Source organism: Nycticebus coucang, chromosome 20 (assembly GCF_027406575.1).
Source record: "Nycticebus coucang isolate mNycCou1 chromosome 20, mNycCou1.pri, whole genome shotgun sequence".
NCBI lineage: Eukaryota > Metazoa > Chordata > Mammalia > Primates > Lorisidae > Nycticebus > Nycticebus coucang.
In genome coordinates, this window is record NC_069799.1 from 137679 (window position 1) to 157822 (window position 20144).

General features: G+C 43.1%; 1 protein-coding gene and 2 pseudogenes across 4 annotated transcripts in view; 2 read left to right on the forward strand and 1 right to left on the reverse strand.

Moving 5' to 3' along the window:
- The window catches only part of LOC128572296 (cyclin-dependent kinase 16-like), a 116849-nt pseudogene that overhangs the window by 22467 nt on the left and 74238 nt on the right, over positions 1 to 20144 (reverse strand). The gene's annotated exons all lie outside the window — the stretch shown is intronic.
- Positions 1 to 20144, forward strand: part of LOC128572295 (cyclin-dependent kinase 16-like) — a 116844-nt pseudogene that overhangs the window by 20969 nt on the left and 75731 nt on the right. The window lies entirely within an intron of this gene.
- LOC128572301 (tripartite motif-containing protein 43-like) lies at positions 926 to 7745 on the forward strand. 2 transcript variants are annotated; one of them, XM_053572121.1, is made up of 6 exons: positions 926 to 968; positions 1639 to 1734; positions 4286 to 4516; positions 5869 to 5891; positions 6412 to 6509; positions 7537 to 7745. In XM_053572121.1, exons 3-6 carry the CDS (start codon positions 4463 to 4465, stop codon positions 7596 to 7598), a joined length of 237 nt encoding a protein of 78 aa, XP_053428096.1. In that variant the 5' UTR covers positions 926 to 968; positions 1639 to 1734; positions 4286 to 4462; the 3' UTR covers positions 7599 to 7745. The 2 variants fall into 2 exon arrangements, 1 of the variants encoding a protein (XP_053428096.1); XR_008376165.1 differs by lacking the exons at positions 5869 to 5891; positions 6412 to 6509; positions 7537 to 7745 and adding an exon at positions 4934 to 5178.

Here is a 20144-nt window from a genome sequence, read left to right on the forward strand (position 1 = left end):
CTGGGCTTTGCCAAATTTCTCAATATTGATTCAAAATCAATCTGATGTCAGAGAGGAAAATAGGTGATAAAACTATGGGCATCATAGCTTACAGCAACCTCCAACTCTTGGGCTGAAGTGATTCTCTTGCCTCAGCCTCCTGAGTTGCTGGGGCTACACGTGCCTGCTACAATGCCCCGCTATTTTTTTTTTTTCTTTTACCAGGCATGGGCCAGATTCAATTTTAACAGACCCAGGCTGGATTCGATTCACCAGCCCTGGTGCATGTGGCTGGTACCCTAATCACTAAATTATCGGCGCCCAGCTGAAAACTGGTACATTTCTACAGGAGAAAACGGTTTGGTAAGGTAGATACATGTTAGATAAGTACCCAACCAGTTACGTACAAAGCTTGAGAAATCTGTTTGTGCCTCAGTTTCCCATTTGTGTCATGCAAAGTAAAGCCTATTCTGCTCTAGATGGGAGTTTATTATTCAGTCAACATGTGAGTGCATTTTTGGTTAGACTTTTGCTTCATTAGGGCAGAAGAATAAATTCTAATTTTCTTTCTTTAGTAACATGGACCTAGATATACTGCAAGCCTTCCAGAGGGAAATCACCTGTGCCATCTGCCTGAACTACCTTATAGACCCAGTCACCATAGGCTGTGGACACAGCTTTTGCAGACCCTGCCTCTCTCTCTCCTGGGAAGGAGCCCCAAATCCTGCCCACTGCCCAGAGTGCAGAGAACCATCACAGCAGAGAAAGTTCAAAACCAATATTGTTCTGAAGAATCTGGTGTCCGTTGCCAGAAAAGCCAGTCTCTGGCAATTCCTGAGCTCTGAGGAACAAATGCGTGGAACCCACAAGGAGAAGAAAAAGATGTTCTGTGAAGTGGTCAGGAGCCTGTTGTGTTTGCTCTGCTCTAACTCCCAGGAGCACGGTGTTCACTGACACTGTCATATATAGAGGCAGCTGCGGACCAGCAGGTAAGGGATGCTTCTGAGATCACGCTGAGAGCTGAAGGGTGGTAGAATTAAAGAGGGTAGAAGGAAGATGAAGATCATGAGGAAGAGTTTTTCATTCTTTACCATGCCTAACATGTACTGGTATATGCCTAACAGCTATATGTATAGCTGCCTCCATGAGGTTAGCATTCCAATAGAAGGATGATAATGTGAATTGATTATTGTTTTAATTAAGAGGATTGTGCAAACATCAACAGAAAGCTCTCATGTTCAGAGATCATTGACTATGAAAACTACGTAAAGAAAATTTTGTAAAAAAAAAGAAAAAAAAAAGAAAATTTTGTATTGGAAACACATTTATCAAAACTTGACAAACATGTTAGCTTTAAGTACATTGGAATGGACGTTCGAGAAGCAGTTGTAGATGGACATCATGAGGCAGGATGCTTACCTGAAACCTCCCCAAATATATCAAATATTTATTTGTTTTGCCTTGATAGTGGTTACATTACATGTGGGTTATAGTTGAAATCTTCTAATATAGAAAGTTATGCAGAGTAAAAGTACAAGATAATCCTGCCACTCTTCCCAACATACTTTTATTGAACATCCCTTGACTCTCTGCATCAGTCGGGGTCAGAATTTTATACTGTTTGTTTTTCCACTGCTCACATTTGTATCTTTCTTGCAGGCTAAACTCGAAAAGCAAATGAGATCTTTATGAGACAAGATCCTGGAAAATCAGAGAAACCTGAGAGAGGAACAAATAATGATTAACCATTGGATGGTAAGTACAGGAAATGTTTCCATCAGATTCGGCTTGGGACAGACATGCTACAACATTAGCCATTAAACGCCTGACCTGAAATCATGAGTTCTTACATTCAATGAATTGATAGGTTTATGGGAAAAATGCAGGTTGTCTTAAAGATACATACCTAGGGAAGATGAGAAATTTTAGCCAAATGTAGCTTCATATGCAAAACATTTGTTACAAAATTTTATAATACATTTCTCTAGGTGTAGATACATATATGTATAAATATAAGTCATATAAAATATAATATGAATATATGAATTTTGCTTATACGGTGACACTTGGGACACCCTGCTGTTGGGCTTTTCAACGGAGGGTCACATTTTTCTGAGGATTTCTAGACCCTAAGGTAAGAACAACAACAAAAATTACCCAAAGAAAGGTGGAGAAGGCACACACGCAGGGTTTGAGGAAATTCAGTAACCACTGGGTTTTGCCAAATTCCTCAATATGGATTTAAATCAATCTGATTTCAGAGAGGAAAATAGGTGATAAAAATTCCATGGGTGCCTCAGGCAAAGATTTATGTGGGAGATGAATTCTAGAAAATACAGAGCGTGTAATTGGGTATTGTAGGCCTTTCACTGTGGATGGGAAAGCATGAACAGCAATTTAGAAGTGTGCCTGCCATGGTTAAAACGGTTTGTAAAGAAGCTAGACAATGATACTGGTAGGAGAACATAGAACATGTGGAGAGATTGACAAAGATGGACAGAACAAAAGCAAAAATATTCAGCGGACTTAGAAAACAAATACGTGATTATTGGGAGGAGATGCAATGAAATTAGAATTCCTGTTTTTAAAATGGCTGGCCCATATGAGGCCCAAGGTCATATTTAGGAGCCCCATGGAAAGTAGGAGAATAGAAATCTTTTTAAGGGGTTAGGTTCAGAAATTTTAGATATGTTGTTCTTGTCTGATGGCTTCTAATCCTATATGTGATATACAATATTTCTTCTAATTTAAACAATCAGGTTGCAGAGTGGGGAGACTAATGAGTTAAACAGATCACAATAGCTCATACAAGGTTTTAATAAGAAACCTTAAATTTCAACTGTTTGAATGTCGGATTTCAGATTTGAGAGGATATGTATTAAAGAAAGTAACTGGGGAAGGTGACTCTTCAGTGCCTGCCTATTTTTAGAGATGAGGTCTTGCTCTGTCTCAGGCAGGTCTTGAACTGGAGACCTCCAGAAATCCACCCACTCAGAGTGCTGGGATTACAGGTGTGATCCAGCCTCAGTGTTTCTGACGACCAGAGATATAAAATCAAAGAGCATAGCTATGAATGCCATCAATTTTATGAATCATTCATTAAAACTTTGTTATATTTCCTCCAACCAATATTACCTTTACATGCCAAAATCTACAACTGATATCAGTATGGTAAAATGTTTATCTAATTATCATTGCTTAATCAAACACCAAGAAATAAATAATTGGAAAAAGATTGCGTATCCAATAAAATTTGGTATCTTTTACCCAGAATTTTACACTAAATAAATAACTAGACATTTATGTTAAAAGGTATAATTGTTAATATATTCATGGATACTTTCTATTGAAAGTATTTTAATTTATTCAAAAGTGAATATTGATGTAATTCAGTTCTCAAATTATTGGATGCTATACTTTTATTCATAATGTTTACTTGAAAAATATGTGATCTGCCTCAAGCCTATGAGAGGCTATTTAGTATGATTGTAAATATGATTAGTATCAATTTTTTCCAAGAATGTTTAGTACTAAATGTAAACTCCACTAAGAAAATCTAAAGAAATACTCTTCGAGGGTGGTGGTTTGAATCATAAAACAATGCTACATCTAGGCACACATTGTGTAATCAGGGCACTTATCTTGTGTATTGAAGAGAAAAACATTCTAAATTTTTGAAATATATTACTTCACCAGTTGTTTCTTAAATAGCAAAAAACAGGACAGTGTAAATAATACTGACATATCTTTATAGTTGAATGAAATAAAAGCCTTGAAGAATATTTGATACAGTAGAGAACATAGAAATCTTGAATGGTAATTGATGTAATAGGAGCAGAAACAAAAACACCTTTATAGATAGGAGAGAAAAATAAAAATAACGCCCATATCTTTACCAATATCAGAGGTGAGTAAAGATGACTCCTGTCAAAAAGGTCACATAGCAATGAAAATCAATGTGCTCCAAATAGCCTCCATCTTTAAAGAAAGCATAACTAAGGTTACTATATGAGAAAAAATGCTTCTTGAGTGCTTGTGACCAAGGAGCACATAGTGGATTTAAAAATGATTTATCTGTTTAGGCTGTGGGCTAATAAACTGGTCATGATTAACAAATTAAAAAAAAAGGAAGGAAGGAAGGAAAAAAATAGATGAATTGTGGATTGTGACAACTGGACAATATGAATTTAAGCTGTGTACTGCTCATGGGTGAAGGGCAAGAGCCAAAGAGAAACAGGTGAGGTGTGTGTGCAAGTTAAGTTGGCCTGGAATGTGACATGGGTAACCCATTTCTATCTCCTTACAGGAATATGTGCTTCTAGTGAGAAAAATGACCAGGAACGAATATGCAGAGCTTCACCCAGTTCTCTATAAGGAAGAAGAACAACATTTGGAGGAACTGGAAAGGGAGAGCTGGAATATTCTTCAGCAACTCGAGAGAAGTGTGGCCCAAATAAAACAAAAGTGGAAAAAATGATAGGAAATGCATGAGGAACTGATGGGCATGTGCCATAAACCAGATGAGGAGCTGCTTCAGGTCAGGACTTGCCCTCAGCTCATTGGCTACATGTGTTTTTCGTTGTTGTTGCAGTTTTTGGCCTGAGGCAGGTTTGAACTCATCACCTCTGGTATCCGGGGCCAGCGCCCTACTCCTTGAGCCACAGGCGCCACCCTGCTACAATGTTAATCTCCATCATTACTTTGGTCCCCAAAATATTTCTCCTTATTTCCACATCTTTGTTGGGAGCCATTTTCTTTGTTTATTTTTTTTTTAGACAGAGTCTCACTATGTCGCCATTGGTAGAGGGCCATGGCGTCACACCTCACAGCAACCTCAAGTTCCTGGGCTTAAGTGATTCTCTTGCCTCAGCCTCCCAAGTAGCTGGGACTACAGATTCCCGCCACAATGCCCCGCTCTATTTTTTTTCCTGTTGTTGCATTTGTCATTGTTCAGCTGGACCAGACCGGGATCGAAATCGCCACCCTCGGTGCATGTGGCTGGTGCCTTAACCACGGTGCAATGGGCCAGGAGCCTGGGGGTCATTTTTCTATCCGCATATGATATACCACACTACTGCTAGCCATGCACAACAAACCTCTATGAAATTGTGAGTAGTTTCTCCTCAGAAATTTTCCTTCAAAACTTATTTATCTTGATTCTAGTAAGCAGAAAGAGACCATTTGGTCGTTTCTTTTCTTCTTCTTTTTTTTTTTTTTTTTTGTAGAGACAGAGTCTCACTCTGTCGCCCTCGGTAGAGTGTTGTGGCATCACAGCTCATAGCAACCTCCAGTTCCTGGGCTTAGATGATTCACTTGCCTCCGCCTCCCGAGTAGCTGGGACCACAGGTGCCCGCCATAACACCTGGCTATTTTTGTTGTTGTTGTTGCAGTTTGGCCAGGGTTGGGTTTGAACCCGCCACCCTCGGTATATGGGGCCAGCGCCCTACTCATTGAGCCACAGGCGCCACCCTCCATTTTTGACTATAAGGGAAAATATAGAAATATCTTGCGCAAGCTCACACTAATTTCCTCATTCTCTGTGGATGTCCTAGATTTGAATTGTCCTAATTCATTGGCCTTGGGGGATAACCCCTAGCAAGAACACTTGGCAGACATTGGGTGGTGGCAGGAGGCTGCTGACTGTGGTTCCTATCCATGCACTTCTCTCTCTTCATGTCACCCTCAGGGTTATGAACCATCAAGAGTTTAGTCTGTTACTGGGTTGTACTGGGCTTATCCTTTAAGAGGAAAAAGGGACGTGGTTGATAAGAAGGCTTAGGGAATGTTCGTGATGAGTAATTTTCTTTACTTTCCCAAACCCTAAGCCTGGATAGGCACAACATCCAATGTCTGAGGAAATCTAACTTTTCCTTTTTTCCCTCTTTACAGGATTTGAGAGACCTACTGATGAGGTAAGTTGGACCTTCAGTGTGAACTGGGGTACCTGGTTAGGAAAGAGATCAAGCTGTTTCTAGCAATTGAAGCCATTACATATTAGGTTATAGCTATTATGTTGTTTATGTGACCAAGCATTCGTGTGCTGCTCTGAATACCAAGTCCTGTACTCCCTTTGCCACAAGTTAGTCTTGGTCTCTGCCTGGTGGCTCAGAGGGGTATGTTGAAGGGCTGAATTCACAAGTGGCCAGAAGGCATCAAACTCAGAGAAATCTTCAGGTGTGTGGCCTAGATTTCCCCAGGATTGTAGTTAAAAGCAAGTGTCTCTGAGAGTCACGAGGTAAAAGTATTTAGGCAAAGAGAAAAGTGAGAAAGGTACCCCATGAATGGTAGAATCCTGTAAGGAGTCTGTGGAGGTAAGCATGATTCGGAAGCAGTCTTTGAGAAAGTCTTTTCTGTTGTATACTTATGTCTCTCTTAAGCATCATGATGAAGTGTTTGGGAGTCAAAGTATCATCTGAATCCTTCTTCTTCCAGGAGTGAGTCTGTGCAGCTGCACATGCCCCAGCCTGTGTGTCCAGAGCTTAGCGTTAGAGCCATCACTGGACTGATGGACAGATACAGCTGCTACCGGGGTGAGTGTCAGCCTGCGGTGTGACTGGGAATGCCCAAGTCCACTCTGATCATGTTTCCTATAGCCAGTGTTTCCTTCTTCATTGGTCTTTCCTTTAGAAGAGAAAGTATTGCCGTGAACAGGATAGACATGTGTTTATTGCACTACAGTAAAAGACAGCTGGTGCAAAACTAGAATGAGAAAAAAATATCAAGCAAAAGGTCTCCGTTAGAATTGGAATTATTCTTAGGGAGCCTGTCAGTGCAAGGAGTCATGCAGAACTGTGAATGTGTTCAGTACCTCTGAGTTCTTATTAAATGCAATTAGTGATGCTGACGTTTCATTTTAAAATATATTTCCTGTAAAATTTTGAAACATTGGACTTCATATAATTCGAATTTCAATTGAAATTATCATAAAAATGCATGAATAAATGAAGTAAATGCAGGCCATATTTTATAAACAGAAAGAAAGTCAGTGGTTAAGGAGGCAGGACCTAGAGCCCAGCGGCACGTCTAAGGGTAAGGCAGGTGTGCTAAGCCTGAGGTAGAGTGGCAGGTGAGGTGTAACATGAAACTAGGAGTGAAAGGCACAGAATTCCTAGTAGGAAGTCACATTCTCACAGGCATATTTAGCTTAAGTGCTCAGGAGCTGGCCTACAGTAACATGGGCAGGGTGATCGCCATTTCTCTAGGTGTCAGATTCTTCTTTCCCCTCTCCAGAAAGCAGGAAGGGAAATGTAGGGAAGTTTATTGCTATGGAATTATAGCTCCAGAATTTCCATGTGCCATGAAATGTAACCAGGGAGCAGTAGGCATGGCCTCCTTCTCTACAGTCTCTGAAGTTGAAGGAATCTGCCCACTGTGATTAGATCCTTCTTTCTGCTTCATTTTTAGGGGTAGCTTGTGAATTGATACGGTTCTGCCAGAACTGCCTTCTTGGTTGTCTTGGCCTATTTATTCCACTGACCATCCAGGTAGACATTCATATCTCAGAGATAATTTATTTGTAAAATAGATGTTGACTGAACTATTGTCTTCTTTCCACAGTGGAGATTTCTTTCCACTATGAAGTAAGCAATCACCACATCAGGCTGTTTGACGATTTGTGAGACTTCACATTTAGATCTCACAGTCAAGATCAATCTTTGAATCCTGAGAAATCTAACTGTTTTGCCTCATGGGGAGACCAGACCTTCACCGCTGGGAAGTATTACTGGGAGCTGGATGTGGACGACTCTTGGGACTGGGCTCTAGGGGTCTCTAGAGATTACCCGATATGCAGACTTGGCACAATGCTTGTACCTGGGGACATGTTTCTTCTTGCATGTGTGAGGCAGGATAATTGGTACACTCTCTGGACAACCTCCCCAGCGATTCCTCAGTTTGTAGAGAAACCTGTGGGCCGGGTTGGTGTGTATCTTGATTTGCAGAGTGGAAGTGTGAGTTTTGTGAACGTTGCCAAGAGTTCCGTCATATGGAAGTACCGCGCCGGCTCCTTGTGTTTCCCTGTCAGGCCTTTCGTTATCACTGGACACAAATGAGCAGGGATGAGGCAGGAACCTGACTGCAGGTCTGGGACCTCCATGTGCTGGGGAGCCCTTCTCAGCTGAAGAAAATCAACCATACTTTATTGTCTTGAAGGTTTAGTACGGTCATGGAATCTCATTTTATTGTTATTTAATAAAATAGTATAAAATGCAAAATTCTGTTGTCCCATTTTCTTTACATTGAAATCATCTCTTGTGGTCTGGTACCTAAATGTGCACTGCACTCTGCTTGCTCACGTGCTTTGTGAGCTCTCTGCGGTTCTGAAAATCTTTGGGTGTGTGATTCCACCTGAATGAACACAGTTTCTACATTCTGGACAGACCTGGTTGGCCACACTGCTCTCATCAGCCTGATATTAACTCCTGTCAATCTAACAAATTCTGTACATCACTTCACCTTAGGAGACAAAATTATTTCACAATGAAACTTCAACTGACCTTCAGAGGGAGGACAGTCTTTCTGTGTATAAACACAGAAGAGCTGGTTGTTTTCAATAGTGTAAATCAGAAGACATACAGGTTGAATCTCCTATTCAGACCCCATTCTCAGCAGGTAACATACTGTGCAGGACATAGTGAGTACTTACAAATATTTGGTAAGTGAATAGGTGTAGGTGAATAAAGGTATAAGCAAGCTTCCTCCAACAGTGTGAGTTCACAGTGTGCTGCTCCATCATCTTTGCCAGTGGTCACATAGGGTACAATTCCTCAGGGAATTACATCATAACAAGAAGAAGGTTATTTTGAACAAAACATGGTTCCCAAAGTTTGTAGATACTGATTAAGAATATTAATCAAAACCAAAAGTAAATTAAAAATTGCTATAAAGCACATGCAGTGCTAACATACAGTGTAACCAGTCGGTTAGAAAATGCTAAGGACAACCTGGATTGAATCAATGATTGTGGCTGGTGGTTTGCCGCCAGCTCCAGCAGCATAAGTATCACCTGGAACTTGTTGGAAATGGAAAATCTGGGCTCCTCCCAAGACCACCTGAATGAGACACTCAACGGGTGAGGACAGGCATCCATGGTTTAGCAAATCTTCCAGAGGATTGTAATGAATGATAATGTTTTGAGAAACACTGATTTGGCTGATGTACAGAGACAAATCTCAGTACATTTCTTCCACCTGAGGAGCTAGGTATCCATCGAGTCGATTTAATTCTATACAAGTGATCATGTATTTCTCAGTGAAAAGAATATAATAGGATGGGCGATGACTGTGGCCCAGTGAGTAGGGCACCATGCACATATAGCTGAGGGTGGCAGGTTCAAACCCGGCCCCAGCCGAACTAAAAAAAAATATCAGGGCATTGTGGCAGGAGCCCGTAGTCCCAGCTACTGGGAGGCTGAGGCAAGAGAATCACCTCAGCCCAGGAGCCAGAGGTTGCTGTGAGCTGTGATGCCAAGCACTCTACAGAGGGCAACGAAGTAAAGTCTGTCTCAATAAAAAAAATATATGTACATTTATATATTTATTTATATATTTATATATTTATTTATATGTATATATAATAGGAGAGATGAAGTTTTCTGAGGGAGAATTTTGGGGAATCAGAAAATAAGTCCATCATTTTCAGTGAAAGATCATGTTCCATGGAACAAACACATGTTCATGGAATAGCCACATGGTCTTTTATATTTTGAGTCATTCACTTCATATAATAAAGGGAAAAATCTCCTTTCTTTAGTTTAGAAAATACAGGGAGGGCAGCGCCTGTAGCTCAAGGAGTAGGACGCCGGTCCCATATGCCGGAGGTGGTGGGTTCAAACCCAGCCTTGGCCAAAAAAAAAAAAAAAAAAGAAAATACAGGGAAAACACAGTATCCAAAACAGTCCTGGTATAAGCAGAACAATGAATTCATGAGTTCCATCTATTTTCTTAAATATTAGTTGGAGAAGACATTGCAATCAAATATTCATTTCTGTCATAGTTAGAATTGTGCCTTCGTTCTTTCCTTCCTTCCTTCCTACTTTCAATAGAGATGAGGGTCTAACTATGTTTGCCTAGGCTTGTCTAGAATTTCTGGACTCAAGCAATTCTCCTGCCTTGCCTTCCCACAGGAGGGATTACAGGCGTCAGCCACCATCCTTTGCCTGTTGGTTGGATTTTCTTACCTCTCTGAAAAATACCATCCGATGATGACAAGACTCCACTGGCTTTCTTTATGCATATAAATGTTGTATATGATGTGAGTAGCAGCAATGCTAGAGCAGTGTGCTTTTATGAGTGAAAATATCAAATATGTATTCTGAAATATCAGTGGCAGATGCTATAGTCTCCAAGTGTTGTATCAATTAAGCAATGGTCCGTTGGTGCGGGGATGGAGAATGAAGACCCCAGAAACCACAGAGAAAGGCTCAGGCTCACCTGATGCATGATTGCTGGCTTATGACTGACCAGTCAGGTACTGCAAGTGGATCACAGCAAATATGCTAAAATACTGACCTGATAGCCTCAAAAATCACCTTACATGAATCGACTTAGTTCAATGTGAAGGGCAAATTTAGAATTTTAAAAACGTGAATAGGTGTCTATCATTTTAGCCTTATGTTAGAAAGACATTTCTAAATAAAGAAACAAAACTTACATAATAAATAATGCAAATGATGATTAATTTAACGTGACTTGGAAAAATAAGAAAGTCTTTAAGACACAAAAATGGAAGAGAAATGCTGGGGAAAATATTATAACACAAAAAATGTGTAACAAAGTATAAATATCCAGAATATATAGCCTGCAGACTGACAGTACAAAGATATACAGTCTCCTCTCCTAAGTACAAGAGTCTACAGTAATGAGTTCACAGGAAAAATGTCTGAAATACATGTAAAAAGGTGCTCCAACCCACCTGCAGTCAGATAAATAAAAACCATGAAATAAAAAATTACTTCCTTTAGATAAATATTGAAAAAATAGAAAGGTTTGGCGACACGTGGAGAAACCCAGAATATGTCATGATATGGGAGTTACGTTTTGTAGAAATCTCTTAGATTTATCCAGGTGTCCTCAAACTTTTTAAACAGGGAGCAATTCACTGTCCCTCAGACCGTTGGAGGGCCAGACTATAGTTTAAAAAAAAAAAAACAACAACTGTGAACAGATTTCTATCCACACTGCACATATCTTTTTTTGAAGTAAAAAACAAAATGGGAACAAATACAATTCACAGCGCCTCAAAACTCCGCGAGCCGCAATTTGAGGATGCTTGGTCTAATCTCTAGTAATGCTCATTGTATGCAACTAGACTCCCAATTAATACTCTAAACTAGACTATGTGTGCCAGGTACAAATTTATTCTAACAACAAAATTAACAATCATGGGAGGAATAGCAAGGATAAAAATGAAAAAGAGATATCAATATCAATTCCCCCAGTGCTGAAATTGATAAATCATAGTACAATCACATTAAAAAAAAGTGTGTAGTGACAATTACCAAACTACAGCTACCTGCTACAAATTGGATAAATCAAAAAACAAAATCTTGATGCAACAAAAAGAGAAACAGTAGAATAAATGGAGTATGATGTTTCTATAAATTTTAAAAATGCAAAACGGCACAACTGTACAGTCTAATATTGAGGGTTAGCGGTGCAGATGGTGAGTGACGAAGGGGAGCAAATGTGTGGCTCAGGATGAGCCGCCTGAAAGCTGATGCCCTGGGCAGGAGGGCCATGGGCCAGGGAAGAGGCACACGCTAGACCTGAGAGATAAGGACCACATTTTATTTTTGAATGTGTAGAGAACACAGGTGTCTGATAACCTGTTTTTTTTTTAAATAAAATTTACATATTTCATAATCATTTTGTATTTATTAAATATGAAATCAAAATTAGCAACCCTATATTCAACCACAATAAACCACATAAACCAAAGTATGGCCCTGGCACACCGGTGTTCACTCTCTGCTTCTGGTTCTGCTGATGCTACAAACAAGATCTTTTTTTTGGTTTGTTTGTTTGTTTGAGACAGTTACACACTGTTGCCACACTAGAGTGCAGTGGCATCAGCCTACATCATCCCAGCTCACAGCAACCCCAAGCTCTGGGCTCAAGAGATCCTCCCACCTCGGCCTCCCAAGTAGCTGGGATTATATGTACCCACTACAATACCTGACTAATTTTCCTTTTTGTACTGGAAATGAGGTCTTACTCATGCTCAGGCTGGTCTTGAAGTCCTGAGTTCCGACATTCTCCTACCTCAGTCTCCCGGAGTGATAGGATTACAGGTGGGAGCTGCTGCACCCGGCCAGGAACCAGATGTTGGCTGACTGAGCACAGGATGTGTGTGGAGGATTGCTGGGGTGAGAGCAAGTTTGGTGATCACCAGGCAGGTGCCTCCTTTAACTTCTCCCAGAGCACAAGGAATGGGGAAGGGCAGATTCCCTGACATACCAGGGCCTGGGGGCAGGGTGATGCTGCTAGTTCCAGAAGGACTTGTGCTGTGAGCCTGGTAGCTGTGAGGTCCTTGAAGGGAACAGGGCTTCACAACTATAGTCTTTTTAGCCAAAAATTTGGCAAACTCCAATGGGAAGACTGAAGATATTACCTTCTACCTCCCCACTTTCTTGAAAATTTCCTCCTGTGCTGAGCTCAGAGGCTTTGACGACAGTATCTTCTCCAGGATTCATACTGGACAGAGTTTTCTGAATCCCTATTCACCCCCTGTAGCCCAGCACTGTGCTGGGCTCAGGGCCAAATCCAAGGGTTCCTCTGCCTACCCCACAGGGAAAAAGAAATACCTGGCAGTGACATGGGGGAGGGCGGGTGGCTGGCACTACGGGAGTTCGAAGGCTGCATGCACTGTCTTCAAAGGGTGTTGCCTGGGGACATGCGGCTTCAGATACTGGGGTACATGGGGAATAATCCAGTGCCTTAAACTTCCTTCTTATATTGATCACCACCAGGAGTCACCAGATATGGACATGAGGGTACCTGGCAGTTTTGGCTGGAGGACCCTTAAACATTGAATCACTAACTGGGGAGGAGGACTCCAGGTCAGGGGTTATTAAAAGAGTCTCTACTCCTGGGAGTTGCCAGGCAAGGAGGGTCATGACTGGACCATACCCTTGCACTGCCTCCTTTCCTGCCTTGGTTTTTCACTTAGTCATGTCCCCCCGGGCTTCTCTTTCTACCTGGCCCTTCCTGCCATAGGGCTGTGCTGAGGAGGCCACCCTCAGTGGGGGCCACTCCTCACAGTGCTACAGGCCTAGACAGCCTCACCTGTAGAAACCCTCTTGGAAGCCCTCACACCAAAAACACCAGGCTTACACAATCGATTCAGCAACACACATCTAACAAAAGCCAATGTTGATAAACTCAACAGCTGACAGGACAATGGATCCAAGCGTTGAACTCTAAGCACTACCTAAGATGGATAAAGATAAAAGCAGATACAATGAATCACTGTGTGAAGTAAAAAATTGAATCCAAAATTCGACAATTTCCCCACAGACTTGTGGTGGGCGAAGATGGAGTAACAAGGACCAACTTTGTTCTTCCATCCTAAACAAGTAAAAACCAGAAGTATGCTAAGAATAGTTTTCGGACATTGGGCAAAAGGCATCACAGGAGACTAAATACAGGACAGGAGAGGTGCAATTCCCACATCAGCCTGGCTTCCCTGCGTACTTGGGGGTGGCAGGCCACTCCGCCTGCTGAGCACTGACCCCAGGACAGCTCCCGGAGTCAAGGCCATACTTCCAGCTGAGCCTTGGAGGGCAAAGCGCAAAGTGGAAATCTGGGCTTTGAAGCCTCGATGGGCAACAGCCCCCAGGACCACCTTACCCAGCCCTCTAGACCTTGAGATGTGGCTTTGGATGGTGTGGACACTGTGGCTGCGAGGTAGGAGCTCTTAGGACCTGGGTCCAGGGTTGCAGGGGCTGGGTGACCATGCCCGAGTCTGCAGGCACCTGTATCTCGTCTCACTCATAGTATTGTTGCTGGACTTTCTTCTTCAGTAGGTCTTTGGTCTCGGGGATTAAAAGAATGAATCCATGGACACAGATCAGTGGTAAGTTTGGATTTATTTTACAGAAAAGAATATAGAAAAGTATCAGAGCTTCTGTTAGAGGAAAATATACAAGTAGAAATATCTCCTCTCTACCTGGATCCTTTGTTTTGGGATGTATATATATATATATATATATATATATCCTAATAAACAAATGGATACAGTCCCTTTCCTTAGGGCAAGGTTAATGAAAGTGTTGACAAATGAAGTGTTGACAGTCTTTTCCCTTAGGGCTCCTTCAAAATGTCACTGCCTTCTCTTGAAGCAATGTCCCAGTCCTAGGAAACTTACATGAAATTGATAAGGCTTCCCTTTCATCCCTGAGCCAGAATCCTGCACAAGGGCCACTCCCAGCCACAGATGCTGTGTGCGACTCAGAGGGCAGCCACACACAGGCAGAAGTGCACCATGAAATAAGGGAAAAGTAGAGGGGGGCCTGGGAAGCCAGGCTGTGCTGTGGTCCCCCTGAACTAAGGAGGCCCCTCAGGCTTTCTCCATGATACATTGCTCTCCAGCCCTCTCCATCTCTTCCTTCTGTGGGAGAAGCAGAAGGTGGGGAAGGTCCTACCAGGTGGATGACACTGACCAAGCCGGAGTGCACCTGCCTTATATCAATTCTCCCTCTCTGATTAGAAAATCTAACTGTTGTTAGAGAAAAAAGAACAATGACTTAATCTAACTGCTTCCTGCTGAACTGGGCAATTATAGAAGGGGGGTAGTTAGGATTTCTCTGGAGGGAGGGCGATCTAGAGGTCCACAGTAGAATCAGGTCTTGGACTGGAACCATTTTTACCCTTTGTGTCTTGATGACATCATTTCTGGATGACACCACTCCAGTGAACATACTAAAAGATAAGGGCAGGGGGGTGGAGCATGATGGTGGATGGGAAGAACATTTAGCTGAGCCTTCCTAGAGCGAAATGACAGAGGGAAAGGCTGGATCAGTCCCGGTGTGGAATATTGATGTACAGCGGTGGTCTGGAGTGTGCAGCATGGAGGTAGACAGCTGGATTTGGCCGAAGGTGAGAACTAACACACTTGGGCAAGTTTCTGTGAGCAAGCTCAGGCCAGAGTGGCAGCTGGGGCAGGAGGTCCCAGAAGAAACTTCTCATAGTTTGAGGTTCGTAGGGGAAGCTAGGTGTTCTTCAGAGCAATATTTGGTGGCCAGATTGGAGTGCTGGCTGGCGTGCTTTACAGCAGTTTGGGAACCGGTGAAGCATCCATAGGGGGAAAGTTCTAGACAGGGGGAAGCCACTGTGGTAAAGGGCACCAGTAGCCTGTGCAGGCCTCTTACTCAGGGCCTGAGGTGTCGTGATCTGAGTTCCACCTGCAGGGAGAAGTCTTCCACAGGGGACAAGCCCAAGGACACCTGGCTGTCCAAGGAATAGTTGGAGGGGTAATCTCTGAAGAATTCTTGAGAACTGTGGAATCCCAGATCTGCGGGGGCTGAGTGCTGGGGTGAACAGGCGACCAGGAACACACAAGCTGGCAAACTGCTCTAAGGCTGGGAGCCAGAGAGAGGTTAACAGCTGTGTTGTTTCTCCAGTAAATTCGCAGTGTCACCTGCTATCCAGGAGGTATATTGTGGCAAAAATATATTCCTACAAAAATCGGATCCCTACCTCATATATGTGTATATAAATTTGTTTTGGTTGTTATGCCTTTCTTTTTCTCTTCTTTTTATTTTAGCTTATATTATTATTATTATTTTTCTCTTCTTTCCTTCCCCAATTGGTTGCTGAGATTGCTTACATCGGGCTGTCTTACCATTTAATTTTTTTTTTTTTTTGTCTTATATCTTGTTTCAATGTGCTTTGCTTTTTGCTAAGTTGTGTGGTTGGATCTTCTCCTATCTTCCATTTTTACATTCAACAAGAGCAAGGACTTCAATTTTTTTAATTTTGGGGGGGTTTGCAGAATTTTAGCTTAAATTTTTCTCTTACCCTAGTACGCTCCTCTGCATTCTCTCAGTTGATAGAGACTCTTCTACTCATCTCCTCTGTCCCACACAAAGTCCTTCAGCGTCAGCTAAGATACTCCCCTCATGCTGTTTCTAGTTTTTTCTTTCTCTTTTTCTTGGTTTGTTGCCTTTCTTCTTTCTTTCTTCATCCCTCCTCCCTCCCTCTCCTTCATTTGATTCAATGGTATGTTTAATTTTCCTTTATCTGTGATTATATATGTATATATATATATATTTTTTTTCTTTTTCCTCTTCTGTTCTTCCTTTTCCCATCCTTTCTTTGGTGAGGGCGGCTGTGACACAGTGGTGATCTGGCAGGTAGACCGCAGCAGTAGTCTGGCTCAAAGAAGCCAGGAGAACGTTCTACTCTTGGCCCCAGGAATAAAGTAGTAGGAAGGTCATGGTGAAGAACTTTTCTCACTTTTCTTTTCTTCCTCATTCAATTTATTATTCTTGGTTTTTTGTGCCTGCTCTTTTCCTATTTTTGGGAGAGGAAGAGTCTGGCTGTGGCCATACAAGTAAGGAGTGCCTAATTTTGAGGAACCCACCCAGCTCAGCTCCGCAGAACCCTTGAGGTATGGACCTGGACTTAGCACCTTGCAGAACAACAACATCTCTGTATCACTTTCAACTTTCCTTCCTGTCCTCCATCTCACCTGTTCTTCATTTTCTTCTGTTAATTCCCCTTCCCCCTCTTTTTTGCTTTTCTTTCTTTTCTGTTTCTTTCATTTGCATTCTCCCTACTCGTCTCCCCTTTTCATTTTCATTTTTTTCTCTCTTTTGTTTTCCCCTTTCCTTTTGCTTCTTTTTACTTGCAGTAACCCTTCTCTGCCTTCTGACCGAATATCAAGAGGTCTCTTCCTCACCTAAATTCTGAGGCAAGGTAACTTGAGGCAAAGGAGGAAGTGTGAAGGGAAAAGTTGTACAAGGAAGTGAAGAAGAAGAAAGCACATGAGGAGGAACCAAAAGAAAAATCCAGGCACTATGAATAACCCAATTATAGCAACTCCAGTAGGGGATGGCAAGGCAATTCTTAAAGATGTCTCCTCCTATAAAGAATTAATGGAGGGCGGCGGAACATGATGGAGGACAGGACAGACGTGTAGCCCACTTCTCCCAAGCCATCAGGTGAGAGGAAAGGGGGTCTGGACCTTCCCTGTGTGTGGATTATTGGAGTGGACAGACAGCTGGAGATGCCCAGCGAACTGGCGGATGGCTATATATGAGGGGTAATTTCAAACCACAGACTCTGTTGTAGAGATTCTTCCCTGATCGGCCGCGTTGGCCAGCAGGCCCCTCCCCTACGGAGGTCAGCAGCTTGTAAATGCTGACAAAACCCAAATGACAAATATTTATTCCTGAACTGAGGGAGGCATCTGAAAGGAGAGCCACTCAAAACCACGGGGAGCTGGGCAAACTGTTGGACAATTGAAGGGAAGGAATCCTGCTCAGGAAACAGACATTTTGAACTACCCAAAAGGGCGGGCACCTTTCCCCCAGGTGTTGCAGGGGGCTGGCGGTTCAGGCTGCGCGGCAAACTGACGGGTGCCGATCCAAAAGGGAAACTCTGAACCATAAAACTCAGAATAAGTTCCCTGCACACTCCAACCTGGGGAACCAGCTACAGGTGCTGAAGCTGCGGACCCGGCTTCAGCTGCTAAAGCCGCGAACTCAGCTTCAGCCCCAGGAACCAGCTACAGCAGCTAAAACCGCAAACCCGTCAGCGACCACGCAAACTCAGCACCACTCCCCCCCCCCCAGCTGATTGCAGTCGCCAGTGTGCAGGAGAACCTGGGAACAGAGTGGAAAGACTTAAGAAGCGTGGACACCTGCACTGAGTGGGAAGGTCGGTCGCAAGAGCTGTCTGGAAAAGAACAGCCGAGGTTACACAATTCTTAGGCGACAAACTTTTACAGAAATTCCAAAATGGTGATCGGCCATGGAAGGTGGTTACCCATGGTACCAGTATAAACTGTAAATCAGGTATAAGCCTCGGAACCACACAGAGCGCCACCTGGTGTCCAGAAAGTATATTGCAGTATGAATGTATTCCTACGAAAGTTGATCCCTACAGCAGACATATAGATATATATAGGTATATTTCTACACGCAAGAATATTTTTGTAGTTGGTGCCTTTTTTTTGGTTTGTTTGTTTTGGGGTTTTTTTGGTTTTCTTGTTTTTTTTTGTTTTGTTTTGGTCTGTTTCTTCCACACCATTTTCTTGGAGGAGATTTCAATAATTTTTTATTATTACTTTTTATATAGATATATTTTTTATTTCTATGTTTTCTAATTTTAATTTCTTCTTTCTTCTCTTTTAACATTTCTACTAACACCACTTTTCTCTCTCTTTTTTTTCCTTTCTTTCAATTATTTTACGATTATCACTATTTTTATTGCAGTTGTTCTTATATTGCTGTTGTCGTGGCTGTTGCCCGTATGTCTATGTGTTTCCGTCTGTCTCTGTATCTATGGGCCCGTGTGCCTGGTAACCTTTGTATCTGTTTATTTGTTCATTTGGTCTCAATGAGCTTGGTGTTATGACCTGCAACTCTGAGCTCCTCGCATTCCCCTCCACTCTCACTCGGTGATCTGGAGACCTGCCCCCCCAGGAGTCCAGATTCTTGGGTGAACTCTCGAGGGGTGTAGACAGGACCTGGACTGCAGGTGGCCAGTGCTGACTCTGCAGCAAAGGAGCGAGAAGATGACGGTCAGCTAAGAGGGAATCACACTGGAGCGGTGGTGCCCCGAGGTGCAGAACAACAGCTGTCTTCAGCAATAACAAGGCACACCCCCAGATATCCCATAGCCTCTCCTCCTGTCTTCCTGGGCAACCAGATGAGGCAGAGCATCTTCTCAGATGGCAGCCACCATGGAACAGACCTGGGACTGAAACACAGGCCCCGTGAGTAAAGGGTTTGCCTGAGGCGGCACTGACCTGGGTGGAACACGGGGACTAGAAAACACACCCGCAGAGCGGGGAAACTCCAAGGGTGGGGCTGATCCAGAGGACTGCTTTACTGAGCCTAAGATGCACCTGGACCTCAGGGGATCAGCAGCTTATAGACAAAGGAGGCCAAGAGGCTACAGCTGACAACTCATTGTGCTGCGAATACAAACCTGCAGGACTAAAGACAGGGCCTGAGGCACAGGTTCTGGGAACTCAAATCAGCCTCTCCTCTGCAGAGGAATCTAGCAGGGTCAGAAACAAACTCCCACAGGGTTGTTCCATTCACCCAGTAACATAAACTAAGGGTGGGGCTGGAACTGAGTGAACACCTCCAGCCTCCATCAAGTGCCCGAGGTTGATAGGCCACACCACCCCCTGCTGGATAAAGACAGAGAGTAGCGGCCTAGACGAGCAGACACAGACTACCCTGTGACTTAGGCAGGTGCAAACCTTTGGAGTATCTGCTAACTGCAGACAACTGACTGGGTCACAGACCTGTGGGGCTAGCAGCGACTTGGTGTGACAGAGCTGCAAGGTGGAAAAGGAGGCATCAATCTTCCCAGGCTGATCTATTTACTGGGTGGCTCTTCCTGACTCCATGCAGCACTGGAGCAAGCCATATTAGAGCAGTCACCAGACCCCTGTGATCCAGTTCCCAGGGACCTCTTGAATTCTCCCACCCGAGGCAGCTGCTGACTGAGACAATTGATTTGGACCTTTTGAACTGAGCCACTCACCTGCGGACCATCCAGGTGGTGCCCTGGGTGTGTGGTTGTAGGAAGGTTTGATTTTCCTTTTCCATTTGTTGCCTGTGGTGGGCGGGGTGACTTAATTGCTGGTATTTCTCCACAGCTGATACTTCAACCCAGAGTAACTGTTTCACTAGGGTCAAATAGAAACCAGCTGAAAACAAGACAGAACCACTTAGCCCCTCTACACCAAACAGGGTCCCAGTTTCTCAGGCCACAGCACTGTATGGGTCCTCAACAAAACACCAGGGGAGAAATCAAAGGGAGTAAAACAATCATGGGGCAGAATCAGTGGAAAAACTCTGGTAACATAAATAACCAGAATAGATCAACCCCTCCCCCAAAGAAAGATATGGCAGATGTAATTGAAGATCCCATTCACAAACAACTGGCTGAGATGTCAGAAATCGAATTCAGAATTTGGATGGTAAA

What these genes read in the sequence shown, in the direction of transcription:
- LOC128572301 (XM_053572121.1), top strand. Translation starts at nt 4,463, where the DNA reads ATGCATGAGGAACTGATGGGCATGTGCCATAAACCAGATGAGGAGCTG. An exon ending in CAGATGAGGAGCTGCTTCAG is followed by an intron (nt 4,517 to 5,868) that starts GTCAGGACTTGC and finishes CCCTCTTTACAG; the next exon opens with GATTTGAGAGACCTACTGAT. An exon ending in TTGAGAGACCTACTGATGAG is followed by an intron (nt 5,892 to 6,411) that starts GTAAGTTGGACC and finishes TTCTTCTTCCAG; the next exon opens with GAGTGAGTCTGTGCAGCTGC.